The following is a 25,304-nucleotide window of genomic DNA, read 5'->3' on the forward strand; positions in this document are numbered from 1 at the left end:
CTGCTGTCATGTTTCTAAGAACAACTCCCAAAACAGGGTGAACATATATACAACTACTTCCCAGCCCTAAGGGCTGACCGGTCTCCACGAAACAAGATGGTAGCATCAAAGGAGACTGAAATGTGACATTGAACTCTGAAAGCAGGCACAGCAAGGACAGGGCGGGGTGGGGGGGGTCTAGGGGTACGGGCAGTGTGTCTGGGAGGGAATGCATGGATGGGAGAACATCGCAGGGGAGGAGACATAGGCATCCTGGGACTGTCTGCCAAGTCTCTTCCCTGAAGAAGCCCTTTCTGGAAACGTCAATCGCTCCTCCTAAACTTACTTGCTCCACTTCATCACTGACGCTGAAACCGTGGATTGAAGACAAAGTTTTATTTTATTTTTCTTTCCAGCTTATGATTTATCTTTAATCTTATCTATTGTTTTGCCTTTTGTCTTTGTTTTGTTCTATTTCTATCATTTAAATTTCTCCAGAATTCTACTGTTCAACAGCTCCCCCTTCTGCTTCTATTCCTTTCTCTCCTCTCTTCTACCTTCCAAAGTATTTAGATCAATGCTGTCTTGTTAAAATGTTTATTTTATTTTTATTTTTCCTCTAACTCTACTTTTCACTTCTCTATTACCCTCCAGGTACTTTAGTTAGATTGTGAGCCTTCGGGACAGTAAGGGAATTTTTCAAGTACCTTTCTTATTTCTAATCTTAATGTATATTTTCTGTAAACCGCTTAGAACCTAACGGATGTAGCGGTATATAAGAAATAAATTACATTACATTACATTACATTTAGAATGTCCCACCTATCTACTGGAAAAGATCTTACCAGGGTAAGTACACAATCTCCTTTTCCAGTGCAGTAAGTGAGACATTCTAGACCATAGGGTCGTACAAAAGCAGTCCTTCAAAGAGTCAGGGTGGGCTTACCGTGCCAGCCTTCAAGACTGAGAACCCAAAGAGTCCCATCTGGCAGCAACATCTACTCTGTAAAATTTAGCAAACATGTGAAGAGACGACCACGTTGCCGCACTGCAAATCTCAGGAGAAACAGATAGCGTTTCGGCCCATGAAGAAGCCACACTCCTGGTAGAATGTGCCTTAAAAGAAACAGGAGATTGATTTCCTGCAAGAATGTAAGTGGACAAACTGGCCCTACAGATCCACTGGGAGATCATGGCCTTAGAAGTGGGAATACCTTGCTTAATTGACTGTGTTAGCATAAAAAGATGGTCAGAAAAGCGAAAATCATTAATGACCTCCAGGTAACGCAGCAGAACTCTACGCACGTTAACTTTTTCAGGGGACGATCTTGATGTTTGGAACCTGTTGGTTGAAAAACAGGCAAACACACCTCCTGACTGACATGGAATGCTGAAACCACCTTTGGCAAAAAGGAGGGAACTGTCAGGTGTGAAACTCCCATCTCTAAAATTCAGAGAAAAGGTCTCTACAAGACAACACCTGCAATTTGGAAACCTTGCGGGCAGAAGTGATGGTGACCAGAAAAACAGTCTTGATTGTAAGATCCAGCAGAGAAGCATTGCGAAGAGGCTCAAAAAGAGCTCTGGTAAGGCCCAACAATACCAGGCCCCAAGCCAGGAATGGATTCTTAACAGGTGGCCGAACCCGAAGAGCCCCCTTCAAGAAACGAGCAATATCTGGATGACGCCATCGAGGACAGGCTATCCTGAGATCGGAAACAAGGTAGACCGGCCACCTGGACTCTTAAAGACGCCTCAATGAGGTCCTTCCAGACCAGCCTGGAGAAAGGCAAGGACCTGCGTCACTAGCAATGTCATAGGGGCAACCGAGGAACATCCAGCAGCCGGACCCCTTAATTGAAACTCGGACCCCAAAATCTCATTAACTCCAAGAAGGCCTCTGGACCCTGAGGCATAAAGTCACCCTTAGATGACTTAGACTTGTGCTTCTTACGCTGCGGAGGGTCCGTCTTGCGGCTGGCCAATAAATGTGCAGACCCAAACCCCGAAAATAAAGACGGCTGCCCCAAAGGGCTAGCTGTGTGTGTTATCACCTGCTTCTGCGGAGGGGAGGCTGAACCTTAAGTCCCTGACCGCGCCACACAGCACGGATGCTCTAAAAGCAGCAAATATGAACAAAGGTTACATGAATCCACACTAGGAGACCCTGAGGACTCCATCCCAGCAGTTGTCTTGGCAAAAAAAAAAAAAAAAATCAAATTTTGAAGAAGCAGGGAGAAGTTGAAAAAAAAAAAAAAGGCAGATAAAAATCCAAGATGTCTGCCAGATCAAATTCACACAAAAAAATGCAATTAAAAAATGACCTTTCTGAAATTAAAAAAAAATAAAAAAAGTATATTTCAGGTAGGAGAACCCGGGGGAACACTAGAAAACCCTCAAAACCCCTCAAAATTAAGTTTTAAAAATCACTGATAGAGCCTGTCAGCTCCTCTTACAGTACTGAAAACAGACACTGCATCTTCCTTCTAGCCTTTGAAAAGTCAGAGTCAGAATTCACTGCCACACTGCCGGAAAAGCTGTTACCAAGCTGATTCTTCGGGCTGCCGGTCAAACCCACTGCCTGACTATGCTTCCACTGCTATGGACTACCGACTGCGCACCAGGATGAACGGAAGTGCAAAAACGCAGCCTGCATGCTGCGGAATACCGCTGAGCCTCCTAAGTGTGCTCAACAGTCTGTGCTCGACCCCCTGCTTAACAGGGAGTGAGACCAGGCCATGGACCGCCCTGAGTTCCAAGGAAGACTAGCAGACTGGCTAATAAGTACCCCAAAGGGATCGGCCTCTCAGCTACAGACCAAAGTCTGTGAATTCTCAAGCAGGCAGCTTGTCAAACTTCTTGAAACACGAAAGAACCTCGAAAAGGGGATGAAACTATGTTGAATTAAAAATAATAAATGCGGGAGATCAGAACTAACACCTGCAGCCATGCATGCAGAAGAGAAAGACTGATGGGAGGAGCTTGGCTAGCCTGTGAAGTACTCTAGAAGCGGAGTGGTAAACCTGGAATGGTTCTCATCTGCAGTCCATGCGTATAAAGGAAAATAACCCTATGGTCTAGAATGTCTCATCTATTGCACTGGAATTAATCTTGCCATATCTGAGCAGCCAGTAGAAATCTCAAATATTTCTTAGGAAACCCATTAGCAAGGAATTACAATAGTCAAAAATGTGGGGGGGAAAAAAATATCAGACTTTGAATAACCAAATGAAAATTAGGAATGGTTAACACCAACTTCTAAGGGTGCAAAAGCTTCAAGTTTTTTTAACAATATAAGAAACATGCTCTTTCATCTTCAAAAAAAGTATCCAAATATACTCATAAAGTTTTAAGTGTTCTTACAAATGAAATCATCACATCTTTAAATGTAATCAGTGTTGGAAATTCATGAATAAGATGATTCAAAAGCAAAATTATTTTCTTCTCCATATTCAATTTAAGACAGCTATCATAGAGCCAATTGCTGATCTTATCTAAAGAGAAATTCAAAAAATCTAACGTTTCAGCATGAGATGGCAAAATCTTAAATACAAATTGAATATTGTCAGCATAAAGAGGATATTCAGCACCCACAGATTTCAACGCTGTGTAAAGCAGCATAAGAAAAAAATTGAATAATGTTGCAGAAAGAGATAATCCCCAGGAACACCATGTTTCATTGAAAAATACTTCAAACAATTGTAGGCCCAAGATCTGCTTGATCATATCTGGAGTTACCTGTTTTGGTAAGTACTTCTATAAAAGATGAAGCAATTAGCCATATACTGAATGGAAATATAGACTCTCCGACAAGCAGGAACTCTCAGCCGGAGATCTATATCAGAAGTAATTTCAGTACTTATATCTTCAACCTCCCTGATGATGGACTCAACTGAAACTCAGCTGGAGTTGGAGGCTTATGCTGATTGAACCACATAAGTAATTAAAACTGGAAAACTTTAAGGATTAAGAAGAGAGAACCTCAGAACTGATTAAGCATTTCTAATTGGATCATTAATATAAGGAACAACTGGTCTGGTCAAGCCTACAGATTACTACTCAAGGAGATATTGGGACTTTAATTGACTCATCATCAAGTTAAGGGCTTCATTGGGCCTGAATTGCTTCAAAACTTAACATCATGAAGATCAATTGATGGACTCTATTTTAAAGCTTTAGATAGTACTTGTAGCTTTCCCCAGCCTATGATTTTGTTCTTAGTAGAACTTTGCATTACATGTTTTGTTAGATTTTAAATGTAGATGAAATAAATTTTGTTAGTTTTTAGGATATGAATTGAATTAAAGAAATCAATAAATTAAATATTTAATTAATTTTATGTTATGGTATTCTTGGTATAGCAAGCAAATATAGAATGACATCTCACCAGGAAAGAAAATGACAAACTATTTAAAAATAGACTCACTTATCAGCTTTCCTGCCATATCTTTGTTTAATCTGGTCTCTTTGGGATGTTTGTAAAGGTACATTACTGCCCGTCCAATTCCACTGTGTTTCAAGGTCTCCTGGCTCACGCTGGGAAGCTGAAAAGCAGAAAACAGATGCTCAGGGCACAGATCCATTCATCAATTGTTAACAAAGCAAAGATAGGATAAGGGGGCAGAATGTGAAAGTGTATGCACAGCAAGGGGTTATGAACAGGTGGGAAGGGAAAGCAATGCTACTTACCGTAACAGTTGTTATCCAGGGACAGCAGGCAGCTATTCTCACTAATGGGTGACGTGATCCAACGGAGCCCCAATGCGGACGCCTCACAAGCTCGAAGTTTCAAGTCGCCCGCACCGCCAATGCGTGAGTGCCTTCCCGCCCCGTGCAGGGCGCGTCTCCTCAGTTCAGATAGCTAGCAGAGAAGCCAACCCAGGGGAGGTGGGTGGGACATGAGAATAGCTGCCTGCTGTTCCTGGATAACAACTGTTACGGTAAGTAACATTGCTTTATCCTAGGACAAGCAGGCAGGTATTCTCACTAATGGGTGACCTCCAAGCTAACCATAATGGGATGGTGGGAGAGTTGGCAACTTAGGAGAATAAATTTTGCAACACTGTTTGGCCAAACTGTCCATCCCGTCTGGAGAATGTATCCAGACAATAATGAGAAGTGAAGGTATGAACCGAGGACCAAGTGGCAGCCTTACAAATTTCCTCAATAGGTGTAGATCTGAGGAAAGCCACAGAAGCTGCCATTGCTCTGACCTTATGGGCTGTGACTTTACTGTGAAGGGGTAATCCAGCCTGAGCGTAGCAGAAAGAGATACAGGCCGCCATCCAGTTCGAGATGGTGCGCTTAGAGATAGGACATCCCAACTTGTTCGGATCAAAGGAGATGAAAAGTTAAGGAGCAGTTCTGTGTTGTTTGGTGCGTTACAGGTAGAAAGCCAAAGTACGCTTACAGTCCAGATTATGAAGAGCTGATTCTCCAGGGCGAGAATGAGGCTTTGGAAAAAACACTGGAAGGACAATGGATTGGTTGAGATGAAATTACGAAACAAATTTAGAAAGGAATTTGGGATGAGTGTGAAGCACCACCTTGTCATGATGGAACACTGTAAAAGGTGGATCAGCTACCAAGGCTTGGAGCTCACTGACTCGTCTAGCCGAAGTGAGACCAATGAGGAAGACAACTTTCCAAGTGAGATACTTCAGATGAACCTTGTGAAGAGGTTCGAAGGGAGGTTTCATAAGTTGAGAAAGAACAACATTGAGGTCCCAAACCACTGGAGGCGGTTTGAGAGGAGGATTGACATGGAAAAGTCCTTTCATGAATCTGGAAACCACAGGATGAGCAGAGAGGTTTTCCTTGAAGCGGCTGATGGAAAGCAGCAATTGCACTAAGATGGACTCGTATCGATGTAGATTTGAGGCCAGAATGAGAAAGGTGCAAAAGAAAGTCCAAAACCGAAGACAAGGAGGATTGTTGTGGCTCCTGATGATGAGAAACACACCAAACAGAAAATCTAGTCAATTTTTGGTGATAGCATTGTCTAGTGGCAGGCTTCCATGAAGCTCCCAGGACATCCCTCACAGGTTGAGAGAACTGGAGAGGGGTTATGTTGAGAGGAACCAAGCTGTCAGGTGTAGAGCCTGCAGGTTGGGATGAAGCAGAGATCCCTGATGCTGTGTAAGCAGTGAGGGAAAAACTGGTAGAAGGTACGGCTCCCTGGTGCTGAGTTGAAGTAGAAGGGAGTACCAAGGTTGTCTGGGACACCGTGGAACAATCAGAATCATGGTCTGACTTCAGCTTGACAAGGGTCTTTTAAATAAGAGGAAACAGAGGAAACACATATAGGAAGAGATTCGTCCAGTCCAGAAGAAAAGCATCTGCCTCGAGGCGCTGAGGAGTGTAGATCCTGGAGCAGAACTGAGGCAGTTTGAAGTTGTGGGGGGCCGCCAAGAGGTCTATCTGAGGCGTTCCCCACTGAGTGAAGATCTGATGAAGGGGCATGGAGTGGAGAGTCCCGTGCGGTTACAGAAGGAGACTCAAGTTGTCTGCTAAGGCATTGTCCGCCCCCTGAATGTAGACAGCTTTGAGGAAGGTGTTGTGGCGAATCGCCCAATCCCACACTTTCAGAGCTTCCTGGCAGAGGGAGGCTGATTCCGTCCCTCCCTGTTTGTTGATATAGTACATGGCGACTTGGTTGTCTGTGCGAATGAGGACAACCTGGTCGTAAATCAGATGTTGAAAAGCATTGAGAGCGTTGAAGATCGCCCTGAGTTCCAGGAGATTGATGTGGCACTGGCGGTCCGTGCTGGTCCAGTATCTCTGGGTGTGGAGGACATCCAGATGAGCCCCCCCAAACATAAGTCGACAAGTCGGTTGTGAGGACTTTCTGGTGACGGGGTGTGGTGAACAGTAAACCTCTGGATAGATTGGAGGATAGCATCCACCAACGAAGAGACTGTTGCAGAGCAGCAGTGACCTGGATGTGTCGAGACAGAGGGCCGGACACCTGCGTCCACTGAGATGCCAGCGTCCACTGAGGAATCCTGAGGTGAAGTCTGGCAAAAGGAGTCACGTGAACTGTAGAGGCCATGTGGCCCAGAAGGATCATCATGTGTCTCGCCGAGATGGATGGGCGAGAGGACACCGAGTGACAAAGGTGGAGGAGAGCTTCCCGGCGTGGAGGAGGAAGGAACGCTCTGAGTTGGGTAGTGTCCAGGACAGCTCCGATGAAGGGGAGAGTCTGGGAAGGCTGAAGATGGGATTTTGGGAAGTTTATCTCGAATCCCAGATGCTGCAGCAACCAAATCGTCTTCTGGGTCGCGAGGACAACTCCCTGAGATGTTGAATCCTTGATGAGCCAGTCATCCAGGTAGGGGAACACCTGGAGGCCATGGTTCCTGAGTGCTGCGGCCACTACTATGAGGCACTTGGTGAAGACTCTGGGAGACGAGGCCAGGCCGAAGGAGAGCACTCGGTATTGAAGATGAAGATGTCCCACCCTGAATCTGAAGTATTGACGGGAGGCCGGGTGAATGGGAATGTGAGTGTAGGCCTCCTTAAGATCCAGAGACCATAACCAGTCGTTCTGCTCGATAAGGGGGTACAGGGATGCTAGGGTCAACATGCGAAATTTTTCTTTGACCAGAAATTTGTTGAGCACCCTGAGATCCAAAATGGGGCGCAGATTGCCCGTCTTCTTCGGAACAAGGAAGTACCGGGCTTGATGGAACTGAAGAGAGTATCCCTCCTTGATGATGGAGAGGACCCATAGGTCGGTGGTGATAGTCGTCCATCGGTGGTAAAAGTAATGGAGACGACCTCCAATCAGTGAAGCAACTGAGAATGGCAGAACGACAGATGTTATGCCCTCTATGAGACAGTCAAAAGGGCTGAGGAGCCTTGGGGACTGTTGATGGTTGAGGCTTCTGATGCTGCTTTTGGGAATGCTGCCTCTTCACAGGCTGTCAGATGGGTGGAGCCTATTTTGGAGGGTAACGCCGCTAGTAGATCAACGGTGGGCGTGATGGATGATGAGGAGCAGGCTTGGGCTTCGGACGCAGGATGGACCGAAAAGACTTTTCGTGGTCCGAGAGCTTCTTGGTTGCCGCCTCGATAGACTCGTCGAAGAGGTTGGTACCAGCGCATGGCACATTGGCTAGCCTGTCCTGGAGATTGGGGTCCATGTTGATGGTCCTGAGCCACGCCAGCCAGCGCATGGCCACTGAGCATGCTGTGGCCCGAGCTGAGAGCTCAAAAGGCATCGTAGGAGGACTGCATCAATTGGAGCCGGAGTTGGAACAGCGAGGCCAGAACCTCCTGGTACTCAAACTGTGCCCTGGGGTCCAGATAGGGCATGAACTTCTGGAGTACAGACAGGAAGAATTCAAAATATGTGATGAAATGGAAGTTATAATTCAGAACTCTGGAAGTCATCATAGAGTTCTGATAAATTCTCCTGCCAAATCAGTCCATGGTCTTGCCCTCCCTACCAGGTGGAACGGTGGCGTAGACCTGGGAGGGGTGAGACCACTTCAGTGAGGACTCCACCAAAAGGGATTGATGGGAGAGTTGGGAGTCATCAAACCCTTTGTGGTGAACTGTGCGGTATTTGGCATCCAATTTTCCCGGCCCGGCAGGGATGGAATAAGGTGTTTCAAGGCACCACACAAAGGTCTGGTCCAGCAGCTTGTGTAAGGGAAGCCTGAGGGATTCAGCTGGAGGTTGAGGAAGGTGAATAGTCTCCAGATATTCCTTCGAAAATTTAGACCCGGTGTCCAGGTGTATGTCTAAATCAGTTGCCATCTGCCGGAGGAACGAGGAGAAGGACAGCTGGTCAGCAAATGCAGGGCCTTGAGAAGGACTCAAGGACGTCGAGGCCCCTGGATCCAATGAGGACGGGGATCGTGGTGGTGATAAAGACCCCAGTGTGTCCTCAAGCTCCGGCATCGGAGGGGGCGAAGTAGCTGGTGGTGAATACTCGAGAAAAGGCTGCTTCCGATGAGGCGAGGTGTGCCTGGAAGAGTGCCTCGATGAATGCCTCGAACGATGCGAACTGTGCTTGGAAACCAGCCTCGATGGACAAGGCGTGTGGGTCTTCACTGAGGCCCCCCAGATAGTGGATGGGGCTGGAAGCGGTTGATCGAAGCATAGGTGGTTGGCTGGGCTCGCCCCGAGGGACTCGTAGAGGCTCGAGCCCTTGTATCGGGTGAATCGGCTCCAATGGAGGCATTCGCAAAGACTCTGCTCCTTGCATCGAGTGGATTGGTTCCACTGGAGGCACTCGCAAAGACTCTGCTCCTTGCATCGAGTGGATCGGTTCCAATGGAGGCACTCGCAAAGACTCTACTCCTTGCATCGAATGAATCGGTTCCAACAGAGGCATGGGCAAAGACTCTGCTCCTTGCGATGCATGCATCGATGCCAGACCAGACACTCGCAGAGACTCTGCTCCCTTTTGAGAGTGTGTGTATCGCTGAGGCACCAGAGGCGGCTCGACCTCGCGGGAGGCCTCCCCGTGCCCAGGCTGGATTTGGGACAGAAGCTTAGGCCCCATGGTGGTGAAGAGCTTCTCCAGTAAAGTCTGGAACGAGGCCGGCAAGGATGGATCCGCATCAGCAATGGGACCACCTGCACGGGCCTCGCGTTCCTTAGAGGCAGTGTGTGAGTGCTTGGGCTTGGAAGCCTTGGGCACTTTTAGCACTACCGGTGGAATGGGCTGCTGTGCTACCTGACCTGAAAAGACCGAGGAAGGCATCGCAGCGGGCACTGGAGTCTGAGCCGACACAAACGAGGCGGGCTTGAGGAGACTCGAGGCCGCAGAGGTGGGAGACTGGAGTGTGGATGATGTCGAAGGTGAGGGTCCTTTCGATGAGGATGGCTCCGTCGAGGACTCCATGAACAGCGACTCCCACAAGACGCAATGACGCTTGAAAGCACGTGTGGTAAGTGTGGAGCAAGGCCGCCACGATTTCGGAAGATGTCTCAGGCCCGAGACACCAAAGACAGCATCGATGAGGGTCCGTTAGCGAAATCGCGCGCTGGCACTTGGCACACTTTTTAAAACCGGTGATAGGCCAGGACATAGGCCGGAAAAGCTCCGCCGCAAGATCGAAGCCGCGGAGCTGCGGCCACGTGGCCTGCCCGGTCGAACAGATGGAAGAAATTTTTTTTTTTTTAAAACAATAAAGAACGACGAAAATCAGCAATTAAGAAAAAAGAACCCAAAACCGCGGACTTTAGAAGGCATAAGTGAAAAAACTTCATGCAGAGAGTCGAAGACTGACTTCTCGGCTCCGCGGAAAAGTAAGAACTGAGGAGATGCGCCCTGCACGGGGTGGGAAGGCACTTGCGCATGCGCGGTGCGAGCGACTCGAAAATTTGAGTTTCTTCAAGCAAGACTGCTTGCGAGGCGTCTGCATTGGGGCTCCGTTGGATCACGTCACCCATTAGTGAGAATACCTGCCTGCTTGTCCTGGGATAATAGAAACTATCAACTTAAAAAAAAAAAGGAAAAGGGCAACAAGAGATGAAGCTAATAGAGGTGATACAGGTGAGAATCTAAGGTGACAACATCTGTGTGGCAAAGCGTAAGACAAGATGAAAACAGAGGGCCCTATATCTACCTCCTGCAGGATCTTCAGAAGTTCCTCACGAATCTTTAGTGCTGGAAGGCTCTTGTCTGGCAGAGGCAACAGCCATTCTTTGATTGCATTCATCACACCACTGTCTATAAATGTTTCCTTCAGGTCCTGCCTGTTAAAGAAAGCATGACAGTCCTATGAGTAATGCTTCACTTTGTCTTTTAAAAAAACTATTTTATTCCTGTTTCTATCATGCCCTGGTCCTGGAAGAATACTATAGGATTTATGGAGCTTATATATATTGTGGAAAATCTGTGAAAAAAACAAAAAGATGAGAGAAGACAAGAGAAACCCTCTGCAATTTTGTGTTAACCATTAAATGCATGTACAAAGCGCAGAAAATTCAGTAATTGAGCATGGGAAGGAGAAGGACAAGACCCTAATGAACAGGAAGTGGTTACTGTTATCTTCATATGGGCTACCTGCTATAGAAGGGAGAGAGTTAAAATCTGACAGAGGGGAACATTTCGTTATCAGAATCCCAAGTAACTGTTTGTAGCTCAAGGGAAACATCCCTGGATCAGGAGGGAGAGAAACTTGCTTTGATGCAATCTTTATATTGTACAAGTAAACCAAACAACTGTAGAAGCTTCACCCAGTACATATGATTTCTTACTTTTTAAGGTGCATTACTACAGTGGGAAGCAGAGTCAGTTTCTTCAGTGCTGGTTTCTTCTGGGTGTTCAACTTTCTGTCTTCCTGAAGGGATAGCAATGGGAAAAAATTGGAAAATTTAAAAACAACTAACAAGTGTGAAAGAAAAAAAAGTTATACTTAACAAGCGAAAAGCTGATTCCAAAAAACTTGAATAGGTCATCATACCTAAAGCGATAAATCTACATAAATATAAATTGCAGTTGTCTCCTGGAAAAAAGTTAAAGATCCCCTTTTACAAAACCATGGTAGAGGCTTCTACCACAGGCTGGTGAGGTAAATAAGAACATAAGAACATAAGCATTGCCTCCGCTGGGTCAGACCCGAGGTCCATCGCGCCCAGCAGTCCGCTCACGCGGCGGCCCAACAGGTCCAGGACCTGCATAGTACTCTTCTATCTATACCCTTCTATCCCCTTTTCTAGTAGGAAAATGTCCAATCCTTTCTTAAACCCCAATACCGTACTCTGCCCTATTACGTCCTCTGGAAGCGCATTCCAGGTGTCTACCACACGTTGAGTAAAGAAGAACTTCCTAGCATTTGTTTTGAATCTGTCCCCTTTCAACTTCTCTGAATGCCCTCTTGTTCTTTTATTTTTCGAAAGTTTGAAGAATCTGTCCCTCTCTACTCTCTCTATGCCCTTCAAGATCTTGTAAGTCTCTATCATATCCCCTCTAAGTCTCCTCTTCTCCAGGGAAAAGAGTCCCAGTTTCTCCAATCTTTCAGCGTATGAAAGATTTTCCATCCCTTTTATCAGACGTGTCGCCCTCCTCTGAACCCTCTCTAGTACCGCCATGTCTTTCTTAAGGTACGGCTACCAATATTGGACGCAGTACTCCAGATGCGGGCGCACCATCGCCCGATACAACGGCAGAATAACTTCTTTCGTTCTGGTAGTAATACCCTTCTTGATTATACCTAGCATTCTATTCGCTCTCTTAGCGGCTGCTGCACACTGTGCCGTTGGCTTCATTGTTATGTCTACCATTACCCCCAAGTCCCTTTCTTGGGTACTCTCTTTCACTAACATCCCTCCCATCGTATAGTTGTACCTCGGATTTCTAGTTCCCACATGTAATACTTTACATTTCTCAACATTGAACTTCATCTGCCATCTCGTCGCCCATTCTCCTAGTTTGTTCAAATCTCTTTGCAATTCTTCGCAGTCCTCTTTAGACCGAGCTCGACTAAATAGTTTGGTGTCGTCTGCAAATTTTATTATCTCACACTTCGTCCCTGATTCTAGATGAGCGTAGAAGCATTTACTTTGTCAGCCCGCGGTAGAAATCTCCAATGTGGCTTTGGAAAAAGCCAGCATAAGTTGCTTATCTATAGCAATTGTGCGTCTCATTAAGCCTGCTGTTTATAGAGAAAAAGTGGCTGATATCGTATGACAGCACAGCTTTCCCAGAACTGAAGCCAGTGAAAAACTTCTAAACCTGCACAGCTTTTTTCACCCACAGCAGCCCCTTCAATAGTCTGAAGTTCACAATCAATTCTTTGGGAAGTAGACAGGACTATCTATCTAATCTTGCTGTCTACAGGGAACACCTGCTACAGATTAAGGAAGGATTAGGTTCTTAACCTTGATAATCCTCTTTCCTGTAGAAAAGCAAACAATTCCTTACAGATGGGTTGTGTATCCCAACTCACAAAATGGATTATCGAAGGCATCAATCAATCATTTTTCTCAGCTTTGCCTCCTTGTCTCCTTGAGCAGTGCTCTCTCTCTTCAGTCTGTACCAAAGTAAGCAATAACCCCTAAAAGAGGAAATAACAAGTAGGTGTTCGGGGGACTCCCCAACGTTAACTTTGCTCTGCTCTGAAATAGAACAAAAAACAGCAAACAAACATTGCAATTGCAAAACTAAAGGTGGAACCAACTCACCACCTATCTACCTGTCACCACTACCACTTTTGTAGCTCTGTGAAAGCAGTGAGCAGTGGAACTCTAACCCACTGCCTTATAATAATTTCTTCTCATTCAGCTGCCATGAGCCAAACCATTGCAAATTCAACCCAGGCTATTAAGCAACGTAGGCTGTATCCATCTCGGACAGGGTAGGATGTAAGGAATCATATGCTGTTCTACAAGAAATAGGATTATCAAGGTAAGAACCTAATCCTTCCTTCCTGTGCAAACAGCATACGATTCCTTACAGATGGGATGTACCAGAACAGTCCCTTGAGTTTACGGCAGGACAGATGAGCCTGCAACAAGCACAGATGACCCAAAGGCCACATCCACTTGTGCTGACATGTCCACTCTGTAAGACTTCGTAAAAGGTTTGAAAAGTGGACCATGCAGCCCCCTACAAATTTTATCAGGCGGCACTACCCTGGACTCTGCCCAAGAAGAATCCACACTTCTAAAAGAGTGAGCTTTCAAGGCACCTGGCAGTTGTTTACCACAGCCAATGTACGCCTAGGAGATCACCATGTAAATCCATCGACAGATAGAAGCCTTAGAGGCTGGCCTTCCCAGATGATTAGAGCTGAATAAGACAAACAGATGGTCTGAGAGTCTAAAATCATTTGTCACCTCAAGATAGTGGAGAAGCACCCTCCATACATCCAGCAACCTCAAAACCTTGGCCTGTTTCTTTTCACCTCTGGACTGAAATGCATAACTTCACTTCCTGATTAACATTGAATGCTGAAACCACCTTTGGAAGAAAGGAAGGTACAAAACACAAAGACACTCCTGCTTCTGTGAATATGAGAAAAGGCTCTTTGTACGATAATGCCTGCAGCTCAGACAAACTCCTCGTTGAAGTGATTGCGACCAAAACCACAGTCTTCATAGTAAGATCCACGGAAAACGCTTCTGATAAAGATTCATAAGGACTTAGTGAAGGCCTCAATGGAAGGTGGGGCCTCAGTACTCCCTTCAGGAACCTGGAAATGCTTATCTATTCTGGTCCAGAAGCATGAAATACCAGCTACTTGAACTTTAAGAGATCCAACTTCCAAGCTGTTCTGCAGGAACGAAAGGAGATCAGGAATGAAAACATGGAAAGGATCCAACTGCTTATCCTTGCACCAATGCTAAAAAATATTCCATGCTTTAGTACAGGCTGCCACTGTAGCTAGCTTTCTAGAACTGAGGAGAGTCGATATCACCATCTCTGAATAACCTTTCAGCGAAAGGATGCATGCTCAATAGCCATGCCGTAAGACCAAAGTGTTCTAGATAGCACAGTTACTTACTGTAACAGGTGTTATCCAGGGATAGCAGACAGATATTCTCACATGTGGGTGATGTCATCCATTGAGCCCAGATACAGACAGGTTTAAAAATGCATCGCACGAAGAACTTGAAAAAGTTCAAACTGCCCACATCGCGCATATGCGAGTGCCTCCCGCCTGACATAGGCTCGCGGCTCCTCAATTCCATAAGAAAGCTAAGAAGCCAACCAGGGGAAGTGGGTGGGTTGTGAGAATATCAGCCTGCAGTCCCTGGATAACACTTGTTACGGTAAGTAACTGTGCTTTATCCCAGGACAAGCAGCCAGCATATTCTCACATCACATTACATTAGAGATTTCTATTCCACCATTACCTTGCGGTTCAAGGCGGATTACAAAAGAGATAAAAAATGGAGGGTTACAATGGAAGAACATTTGTCCTTTCTACCTCGAACACCATGACCAAGACTCCAGAGCAGACATGATCTGGGACCACTTCGAGTTCCCAGACTGGCACCTGTTCCTAAAATTATTCAACAAATACACCAAATCAAACTGTCCTACTTGATGCATGTCCCCCCAAAATCATGACAGTTGCCCCACTAGACTTCAAAAAGGAACTATTCACATGGCTAACAACCACCCTTATAAACGGAACATTAAACAAGGACATGGGACACATACTGATCACGCCTATCCCCAAAGACCAGAATACCTCTACAGCGCTGACATCCAACTACAGACCCATATCAAGTATTCCCCTTTTCACAAAGATATAGGAAGGCTTGGTCAACCTACAACTAGTAAACTACCTAGACAAATTTAACATCCTTAGCGAACACCAATCAGGATTCAGAAAAGGATACAACACAGAAACCGTCATAGCCTCCATACTAAACCACCTTTATAATCTTTTTAGCAAAGGTAAAAGCGCACTGATCCTACAACTAGACCTCAGCAGTGCGTTCGACCTGGTAGACCATGAGATCATGCTACTGTGCCTTGATGCAATGGGAATTTTGGGTAAGGTAAAGAAATGGTTCCAAGAATTCCTATCAAACAGATCTTACCGAGTAAACAGCAATGGACATTACTCCAACCTATGGAATAACCCATCGGGCGTGCCCCAAGGCTCCCCCTTATCACCCACTCTGTTCAACATCTACGTCGCATCCTTAAGTCACCTCCTACAAAAACTAAACTTAAAGCACTACATATACGCAGATGACATATGAATCTTAATCCCTTTAACCGACATCACAAATGAAATTATCGACAACCTCTCAAACACAATGGCAGAAATCAAAAAATGGACCACCACCTTCAAACTGAAACTAAACACAGTGAAAACATAAGTCTTTTTGGCAAGCCCCAATAACAAAATTACGAGAACATCACTAAAAATCAACAATCACGAATACCCAATATCCAATACCATAAAAATACTGGGTATCACTCTAGATACACATCTAACCATGGCTGACCACACAAATTTACTGGTGAAAAAATGTTTTTACCGCTGTGGAAGCTAAGGACCGTAAAAAAATACTTTGACCCAACATCCTTCAGGTTGCTGGTGAAATCGCTGATCCTATCCATCCTTGACTACTGTAACATCATCTACCTGGGTATCCCACAAAAAACAGTAAAAAAAAAATTGAGATTAGTACAAAACACCGCTGTTCGCTTCGGACTGAGAAAAAAAGACCACATCAGCCTCTACTATAAAAAACTGCACTGGTTACCAATAGAAGCACGAATAATATTCAAATTTGCATGTATCTGTTTAAAACAAGGCTGGGGACTAGCACCTTCCTACCTGCAAACTCACTTCATTCTGCACAACCCCACACGAACAACCAGAAACAAAAACATCTTTGCCTACCCAAAGATCTCAGGCTGCAGATACAAATCCTTCCTGGATAGAACCTTCATGTTCCAAGCGAATAGACAACAAGTTTGGTTGCAAAACTGCATAAATGAACCCAAACTGGGTTTCAATGCATTCCGAAAAGCAATAAAAACCGCCCTATTCGACAAATTCATTGACTAAAACAGACCACCCTTAAACTAAAACATACCCCCCGTAAACGCTATTCAAGCTCTGGAAGCTCCAATTTTCATGTATTCTTTACCCATGGAACTTAAATTAGTATGTAACTTATCTATGTAACTTTTCTTTTTTAGGCTCCTTATCATTCACTGACTGTCCAGCCTTCTTTCAATGTGAACCGCCTAGAAGTCGCCTGACTATGGTGGTATAGAAAAATAAAGTTATTATTATTAGTTTCTGTGTGGCAGGAGGGGGGAAGGACGGTACTTTTGAAGTTAGGGCTCTTTCAGGAATTTCTTGAAGAGTATAGTTTTTATTTCTTTTCTGAACGTCTTGTAGTCTGGTGTCGTTATCAGTAGATTGGAGATTTGGTTATCTAGTTTAGCTGCTTGAGTGACCAGGAGGCCATCGTATAGTTTTTTTCCATTTTACTTATTTGATCGAGGGGTGTGTGAATGGGGGGGGGTGTTTTTCTATGTCTGATTGAGGTGATTTGGATGAGGCGGTTGTTCAGGTAGGTTGGGCTGTCTCCGTTTAAGGCTTTAAATAACATAAAGTAGAATTTAAATAGTATTCTTTCTTGGATTAGTAGCCAATGTGAGTTGATGTATGCTTCTGTAATATGGTCGTGTTTTCTCAATGAGCTGATGAGTCTCAGAGCTGTATTTTGGACTGTTTGTAGTGTTTAGTCATTGTAGCAGGGCAGGGGAGGTAGAGGATGTTGCAATAATCTAGTAGACTTAGGATTAGGGATTGTACTATAAGCTGGAATTGTGTTTTTTCGAAGAATTTCCTGACTTGTTTTAGGTTTCTCATCATAGAAACATAGAAATTGACGGCAGAAAAGGGCCTCAGCCCATCAAGTCTGCCCATACCAATGACCCACTCCCTGACTTTTATTCCCCTAGAGATCCCACGTGAATATCCCATTTTCTCTTAAATTCTGACACGTTGTTGGCCTCAATCACCTGCTGAGGTAGCTCGTTCCAATGATCGACTACTCTTTCGGTGAAGAAGTACTTCCTGGCATCACCATGAAATTTCCCTCCCCTGACTTTCAGCGAGTGCCCTCTTGTAACCGAGGGCCCCGTAAGACAGAAGATATCATCTTTGACCTCTATACGTCCCGTAATATATTTAAAGGTCTCAATCATGTCTCCCCTCTCTCTTCGTTCTTCCAGCGAGTACATCCGCAGTTTTTTTAGCCTTTCTTCGTACATGAGTTCCCTGAGCCCCAAGACCATCCTGGTAGCCACTCGCTGAACTGACTCAATTCTCAACACATCTTTCCGGTAGTGCGGTCTCCAGAATTGAACACAATACTCCAGATGAGGTCTCACCATGGATCTGTACAGCGGCATTATGACTTCAGGTTTTCTGCTGACAAAACCCCTACGGATGCAGCCCATCATTTGTCTTGCCTTGGACGAAGCCTTTTCCACCTGATTGGCAGCCTTCATATCATCACTAATGATCACTCCTAAATCACGTTCTGCCGTGGTCCTGGACAAGGTTTCACCATTTAGTGTGTAAGTTCTGTGTGGATTTTTTTTACCTAGGTGCATCACTTTACATTTTTTAGCATTGAAGCTTAGCTGCCAAGTTGACAACCACTGTTCCAGCTGCCGTAGGTCCTGCGTCATAATGTCAGGCACACTGCTTTTACCTACTATGTTGCATAGTTTGGTGGCGTCGGCAAACAGTGATACTTTTCCTCTAAGCCCTTGGGTCATATTTCCTATGAATAAATTGAATAGAATCGGCCCTAAGACGGAGCCCTGTGGTACTCCACTCGTCACTGCTGACGTTTTGGAGGGGGTACCGTTTACCATCACCCTTTGAAGCCTACCGCTTAGCCAATCCCTAATCCATGTAGTGAGTGTATCACTGCGAAGGATTTCTGTATTGTTTTATTTATTTGTGGTTGCATGGTGCAGCATCGGTCTATAGTCATTTCTAGTAGTTTTATGGTAGTTTGAATAGGATAGTTTTGTCTGTGTTGAGTTTCAGTTTCAGTATGAAAGCGGCACCACCAGAATTAAAAATATCACTATTACACTACCTAACCCACAACCTAAAAAATGGGACTTTCCTCACTAACAACGGCCACATAATAACCCCCATCCCAAAAAATAGAAAAGAATCCTCAGCGCTAATAACAAACTACAGACCAATAGCATCTATCCCATTCATTGTAAAAATCATGGAAGGACTAGTACACACCCAACTAATGGACTACCTTAATCAATTCTCTCTCCTGCATGAAACTCAATCCGGCTTTAGAACCCTATTCAGTACGGAGACAGTAATCCTAGACTATCTGCACCTATTATTTATTAAGGGCCTCAACGCCCTGATCATGCAATTCGACATGAGCTCTGCATTCGACTTGGTAGACCATGAGAAAATGATGCAATGCTTAGACGCCATTGGTATCAGAGCTGAGGTACTAAACTGGTTTCGTGGCTTCCTCACATCCCGTTCTTACCAGGTACGCTTTAACAACGAACACTCCGACACCTGGAGCAACTCATCTGGAGTGCCACAAGGGTCACCGCTTTCCCCACTGCTTTTCAATATCTACATGTCCTCATTAGGTGTGAAACTAACCCAACTAGGAATAAAACTATTCAGCTACGCAGATGACTTTACGATCATCATCCCATTTGCCAACTCCATCTCGGAAACCATTCCCAAGGCATCCGATGCCATAAATGAGATGGAACAATGGATGACAGATTTCAAGCTCAAGCTCAACCCAGAAAAAACAAAATTCTTTGTTGCCTCCCCTCACCCGCTTGACATTAAAACCTCACTATGCATCAATAAACTCAACTACCCTATTCAGCCCACCATGAAAATACTAGGTGTTATTCTAGACCAAAGCCTAACAATGAAGGAACAAGTGGATTCCCTATTCAGAAAAGGTTTCCTTACTCTCTGGAAACTCAGAACCATTAAATCATACTTCGATACGTCAACATTCAGAATCTTAGTACAATCCCTCATACTGAGTCAGCTTGACTACTGCAACATCGCCTATCTAGCAATTTCACAAAAGAATATGAGACGTCTTCAAATAATGCAAAATGCTGCGGTCAGACTTAAGATTAAAGGTGGCTTAAATTTACCTGATTTTTATTATTATTACATCGCATCCTTAGCCAAATACGGAGCTCACTGGATTGTTGACTCTTATCCACAGGATCAACCAGCATGGTTTGAAATGGAATGCTTTTTATGTGCACCATTACACATCTCCTGCTTCCTTACAGTGTCGATACCTAGACACTTGAGAAAGTATTCTTTGCTGAGCGCAACACAACATGCTTTTCAATTATTAGATGCAGTGGCTGAGATCTCTGTTGCTGAAGGCCCACTCATGTCCCTTTGGAATAATTCTAAAATTCAAAATAAGGGTAGATCCCTTTCATGGAAGAGGTGGCAGCGGGCGGGTGTGTGGTTTGTTCATCAATTGATCTCCTCCTCTTCATTTGTCCCATTTGATACTTTTTGTTCTGTAAACTCACTCCCATCCTCTGTATATCCTCAATGGCTTACGCTTACTAGAATACTATCTAATGTGCAAATGCGCCCTGACTTTATGACCTCTCATCAAACTATTCGTCACTGGTCTACCTTGGCTTTACTGAAAGGTAGGGCGATATCTCTTTTTTATAGTATCTTAAGAGATCACACCTTCACTTTTACGCCTCAATCCATGAACCACTTAAAGACCAAGCTTTCTGAAATAGATTGGGAACTCTTCTGGTCATCTACAAATCGTCCTCTATTATCCTCAAGAGTCTCGCAATCAATGTTCTTTGTTATGTGGAATGCAGTATGGACTCCGTTTCGAATGTGGAAAGCGAAACTGAAACAAGATCCTACCTGTTGGAACTGTTTGAAAGAGCCTGGAACTCTTGATCACATGCTTCTTCACTGTACTATGGTTCATTCCTTTTGGATTCGTATCTGGGACACCATAAAATCTATTACCAAATGTTCAGAACCTATTTCCATGGACATTATAATCCTTCGTTCTCAACACCCTTGCTTCGCACTATCAAACTGTCCTCCCAAACTCATTGACACCATGTTTGTGACAGCTCTTATGCACATTTTAAAAAATTGGAAATCATCTACATTACTAGACTACACCTTTTGGTGGAACTCTTTGAGCATGTACCATAAATTCGAATCATATGCATATGAAAAAAACATGATATCTCGTTTCTCTACAAAATTGATGCGAAATAAATCACCTTGGTCGTTCTTGGATTCATATGTTCATTCTGCCTCGTAGACACTTCTACCCCTCTCTTTTTCTCCCTCTTTCTTTCTCCTTCTTTACCTTTCTTTTTTCTTTTACTTCATCCTCACTTTCTTTTTTCTTTTACTTCATCCTCTCTGCTTATCTACCCTTTCTATTTCTTTTCTTAGCAGTTTCAAATACTCTGAATGCTTCTTAATAATTTGTTATATGCAAATGAATGCAATTACGGTTTCTTTTGTTTCTACATCAATATTTCTTATTCAATTTTCATGTACTTGAACTGCTTTCTGTATATTATTTATAATATTCAATAAAATTATTGAACTCAAAAAAAAAAAAAGACTTATCTTCGGGCTGAAGAAATTCGACCACGTGACACCCTACTATCGGCAGCTGCACTGGCTACCAACAGAAGCCCGAGTAAGGTTTAAATTTGCCTGCCTCTGCTTCAAAGTACTATACGACCTGACCCCCAAGTACATAACGGACCTTTTCACATTTTCTAATAACAAACTCAAGAAAAACACCCCCCCAAAACTCATCTCCCCTCCAGTTAGAGGCTGCAAAATGAAAAAACACCACGAACACCTTCTCTCTCACTAAGCAGTCCTATGGGGCAAAGATCTAGACCAACTGCTTTCGCCCACTACATATGGGGAATTCAGGAAACTCCTAAAAACATACCTGTTCCAGAAATACCTAAACAATTGACCCGCTCTCCCTCTCCCTCCCCCCTCCCTATTCCACCTCAACTTACAGCACTGTTATAAATATAATCTGTTATCTTCATCTTATCGTAACTTTACATTGCTATTCATCCCCAACAGGTCCTGTCGGACATTACCTACTAAAATGTACATATTACATTTTCGCTCAGCAAATTGTATTTCTATACTATTGCCTCCTGAGGTCTCTGATCTCTGTATTTCCTCTGAATATCTACTTATTGTATTTCGCTGAATGTCCAGCACTCTTGATTGTAAACCGCCTAGAAGTCGCAAGATTGTGGCGGTATGGAAGAATAAAGTTATTATTATTATTATTACTGTTTCTTGTGTTCGGTGTAGTGTGTTTGTCATGGCGGTCTTTGGTTGATCAAAAGGTATGAGAATGGTAATGTCATCTGCATAACTGTAGGTGGTGATGCCTAGATTATCTAGGTATGTTCCGAGAGATGCAGTGTATAGGTTGAAGAGAGTAGGGGATAGTGGGGATCCTTGTGGTAAGCCGCAAGGGTTGGACCAAGGTTCAGATTTTTCTTTATCTGATTTTACTCTGTATGTTCTGGATATTAGGAAGCCTTCAAACCAAGATTATACTTTATCTGAGATGCCTAATGCATCCAAAATTTGCAGTAGGATGTTATGGTCTACCAGGTCATATGCTGCGGTAAGGTCTAGTTGTATGAGAAGCATTTTTTTTCCTGTGCTGAGGTGTTCTCTGGCTGTGTCAATGAGGGAGCCTAGTAATGTATCTGTGCTGAAGTTGGATCTGAAGCCAGATTGCGTGGGGTGAAGTAAATTATGGTCAACTAGACAGTTGGTGAGGTGTTTGGCTACTAGTCCTTCTGTCAGTTTGACATATAGAGGTATTGAGGCAATGTGTCTATAGTTGGATGGTAGGTCTGTTGTCCTTTTGGATCTTTTTGGACTGGGGTGATGATGATTTCGTTGAGGTCAGTTGGGAAAAGGCCTTCAGTGAGCATGGTTTGTATCCATTGCAGAAGTAGAGTACGGAATTTTGTGCTGGAGGTTGTAAGGAGATATGATGGGCAGTGGTTAAGGTCACAGGATGTGTGGCTGTACTTTTTGTAGAGTTTACTGAATTCAGACCATTGTATGTTGGGGAATTGAGATCATGTTCTGTCAGCTGCAGTTGATTCTTTATCTGTGGGAAGAATTGCTGAGTTCGTTTAGGTAAGATGGGGAACAACTGAGGGTGGCTCTGGCAATTGTAATTTTGTTCTTGAAGTGTTCTGCTAAGAGGGTGGTGGGGTATTGTTAGTGGTCATGTAGGATTTGGTGTCTGTTAGGTATTAATATTTGGAATAGTTTTTTGGTATTTTGGGTTTCTGTGCCTATTAGATTAATGTAATGTGTTTTTCTCTTGTCTTTTAGTTGTATTTTGTATTGTTTGTTAGTTTTTTTCCAGGTGGTTTTCGTGTGATCTAGATTAGTTTTTCTCCATTTTCTTTCTAGTCATCTGCATTGTCTTTTAAGTAGGAGTAGTTCATTGTCAAACCATTGATCTGATCTTCTGCTGATTCTAATTTTGGTTTGTAGTGGGGCTAGTTCATCAAGGATGTTGGTAGTGAGATTGTTCCACTGTGAGATGAAGTCCTTGGGGTTACAGTCCTGGATTGTTTCATCTATTTTTGTCCAGAATTTTTTTTGGGGGGGAGGGTCGATGTGTTTGCGTGAGATGTAAGTTAGTTTTTTGGGGTTTAGGTATGGTTTCGTTCTTGGTCCAGTTGATATTGAATGTGTATGTGCAGTGGTCTGACCAGAGGGATGGGGACCAGATTACGTTAGGTGTTTGAATTTCTGGGGAGGATGGTTGATGGGTCATGAAGGCTGTGATGTCAAGTTGGTGTCCTTTTTCATGCGTGGTTTGTGGGTTTAGGATTTGGAAGGATAAGGCATTGAGAAATGATAGACAGTTTTCTGCTGATTTGGATGCTTGGTCTTCAAGGTGAATGTTTAGGTCTCCTAGGATGAGGTTGTAGTCTGCTGTTAATGAGTTTTGGTATATGAAGTTTTCAAATTCAGGTCTTACTGTGGTCCAGTTTCCTGATGTTATGTAGCAGAGCATGCAGTTTAGTGAGTTTTTTAGAGCGGTGCTTGAGAGATGGCAGGCAAGGAAGTCCATTTGTGGGGTGGATGTTTTTTCGAGTTTATTCAGCGTTAGGGAGTCCTCGATTAAGATTGCTAGTCCTCCTCCTCTTTTTTTCTCTCTGCAGGTCACTGTTATTTTGTATCCCTGAGGGCAAACTTCTGTTATTCTAGGATCTGCGTCTGAGGTTAACCAGGTTTCTGTGAGGAAAAGGCAGTCTAGATTTTCAGTTTTTATCCAGTTTTTTGTGTGTTCTGTTTTAGGTCCTAAGGCATGTTTAAGTAGGCACATGTTAGGGTGGTGATATCTGTTTGGAAATTGTGAATCGTTTTAGGGTAGATGAGTGTTTTAGGAGGAGGTTGAGGTTTGGTCTTGGGAAGTGGTCTTCTTCTCTAGGCTAAGATGATGGAATGTTGAGCGCTGGTTTGATGGTTTGAGCTTCTAACTATTGGGGTTCTCCCGTTGTGGTGTTGGATTTTGTTTGCAGTGGAGCATGTGGGTGGTGCTGGTAAGTTGTTTGCTACTGCTTTCCAACTGGTAATGAGGAGGATTATCAGTAGGGTGGCCAGGGTGTGTGTTTGTGGGATTAGCTTCATTATGGTGGGGGGGGGGGGAGGGGATGGGTAGTGGGGACGAGTAGTTGGCTGTGAGAAAGTTGTTCTTCTTGTGTTGTACTTGGATGGGTAGGAGTAAGAATTACTTTAGTGTAGATGCTTTTGAGAGCCTTGGTGGTGTGTGAGTATATGTTGGGAGTGAAAACTGTGGTTGAGAGTAGCAGTTGAGCAAAACCTGACAGTGCAAAGTCAAGGGAGAGGGGCAGAGCACGCTCCCACACCCTAGTGCCTTCTGCACTGCTCCCGCTCTGCCGCTGCTCCCGGTCCAAGTCGGCAGGTGGAGAGTAGGACTCGCTAGCATACTAGAATTGGATGGAGGAACTGGTTGTATGGAAAGCGACAGAGGGTAGTGATCAATGGAAATTGCTCTAAGGAAAGGGATGTTACTAGTGGTGTGCCTCAAGATTCTGTTCTTGGGCCTCTTCTTTTTAACATTTTTATAAATGATATAACTGAAGGGTTGCGGGTAACATTTGCCTCTTTGTGAATGATATCAAAATCTGCAAAAGAGTAGACACCCAGGATGGTGTGAATAACATGAAGAAAGACCCTGCAAAGCTTGAAGAATGGTCTGAAATTTAGCAGCTAAAATTTAATGTTAAGAAATGCAAGGTCATGCATTTGGGCTGCAAAAACCCAAGGGAACAGTATAGATTAGGGGGTGAAGAACTTATGTGCACGACGGAAGAGCAGGACTTGGATGGCAGGCAGGAAACAGAGGGTTGGAGTAAAGGGCCAATACTCAGACTGGCAATGGGTCACGAGCGGAGTTTCGCAGGGGTCGATGCTGGGACCGCTCCTGTTCAATATATTTATAGACGACCTGGAGACGGGGACAAAATGTGAGGTTATTAAATTTGCAGATGACACCAAACTCTGCAGCAGGGTTAGAACCACGGAAGACTGTGAAGACCTGCAAAGGGACCTAACGAGACTGGAAGAGTGGGCAAAAAAGTGGCAAATGAGCTTTAATATAGAGAAATGCAAGGTCATGCATGTAGGGAAAAAGAACCTGATGTTCAGCTACAAAATGGGGGGATCATTGCTAGGGGTAAGTAACCTTGAAAGAGACCTGCGTGTGTTGGTGGATACAACAATGAAAGCATC

The 25,304-nt window shown here is 44.2% G+C and overlaps 1 protein-coding gene across 3 annotated transcripts in view; it reads right to left on the reverse strand.

The window, feature by feature from the left end:
• The window catches only part of IWS1 (interacts with SUPT6H, CTD assembly factor 1), a 278,708-nt gene that overhangs the window by 96,764 nt on the left and 156,640 nt on the right, over positions 1 to 25,304 (reverse strand). For all 3 annotated transcript variants that reach the window (XR_004540561.1, XM_033957615.1, XM_033957616.1), the window contains exons 8-10: positions 11,197 to 11,279; positions 10,563 to 10,692; positions 4,406 to 4,523 (exon numbers count right to left, since the gene is read on the reverse strand). Coding sequence is in view for 2 of the 3 variants with exons in the window: in XM_033957615.1 (XP_033813506.1) it covers positions 4,406 to 4,523; positions 10,563 to 10,692; positions 11,197 to 11,279 (331 nt within the window). In the remaining variant the exon portion in view is untranslated. The remainder of the gene's footprint in view (positions 1 to 4,405; positions 4,524 to 10,562; positions 10,693 to 11,196; positions 11,280 to 25,304) is intronic.

Source organism: Geotrypetes seraphini, chromosome 9, assembly GCF_902459505.1.
Source record: "Geotrypetes seraphini chromosome 9, aGeoSer1.1, whole genome shotgun sequence".
NCBI lineage: Eukaryota > Metazoa > Chordata > Amphibia > Gymnophiona > Dermophiidae > Geotrypetes > Geotrypetes seraphini.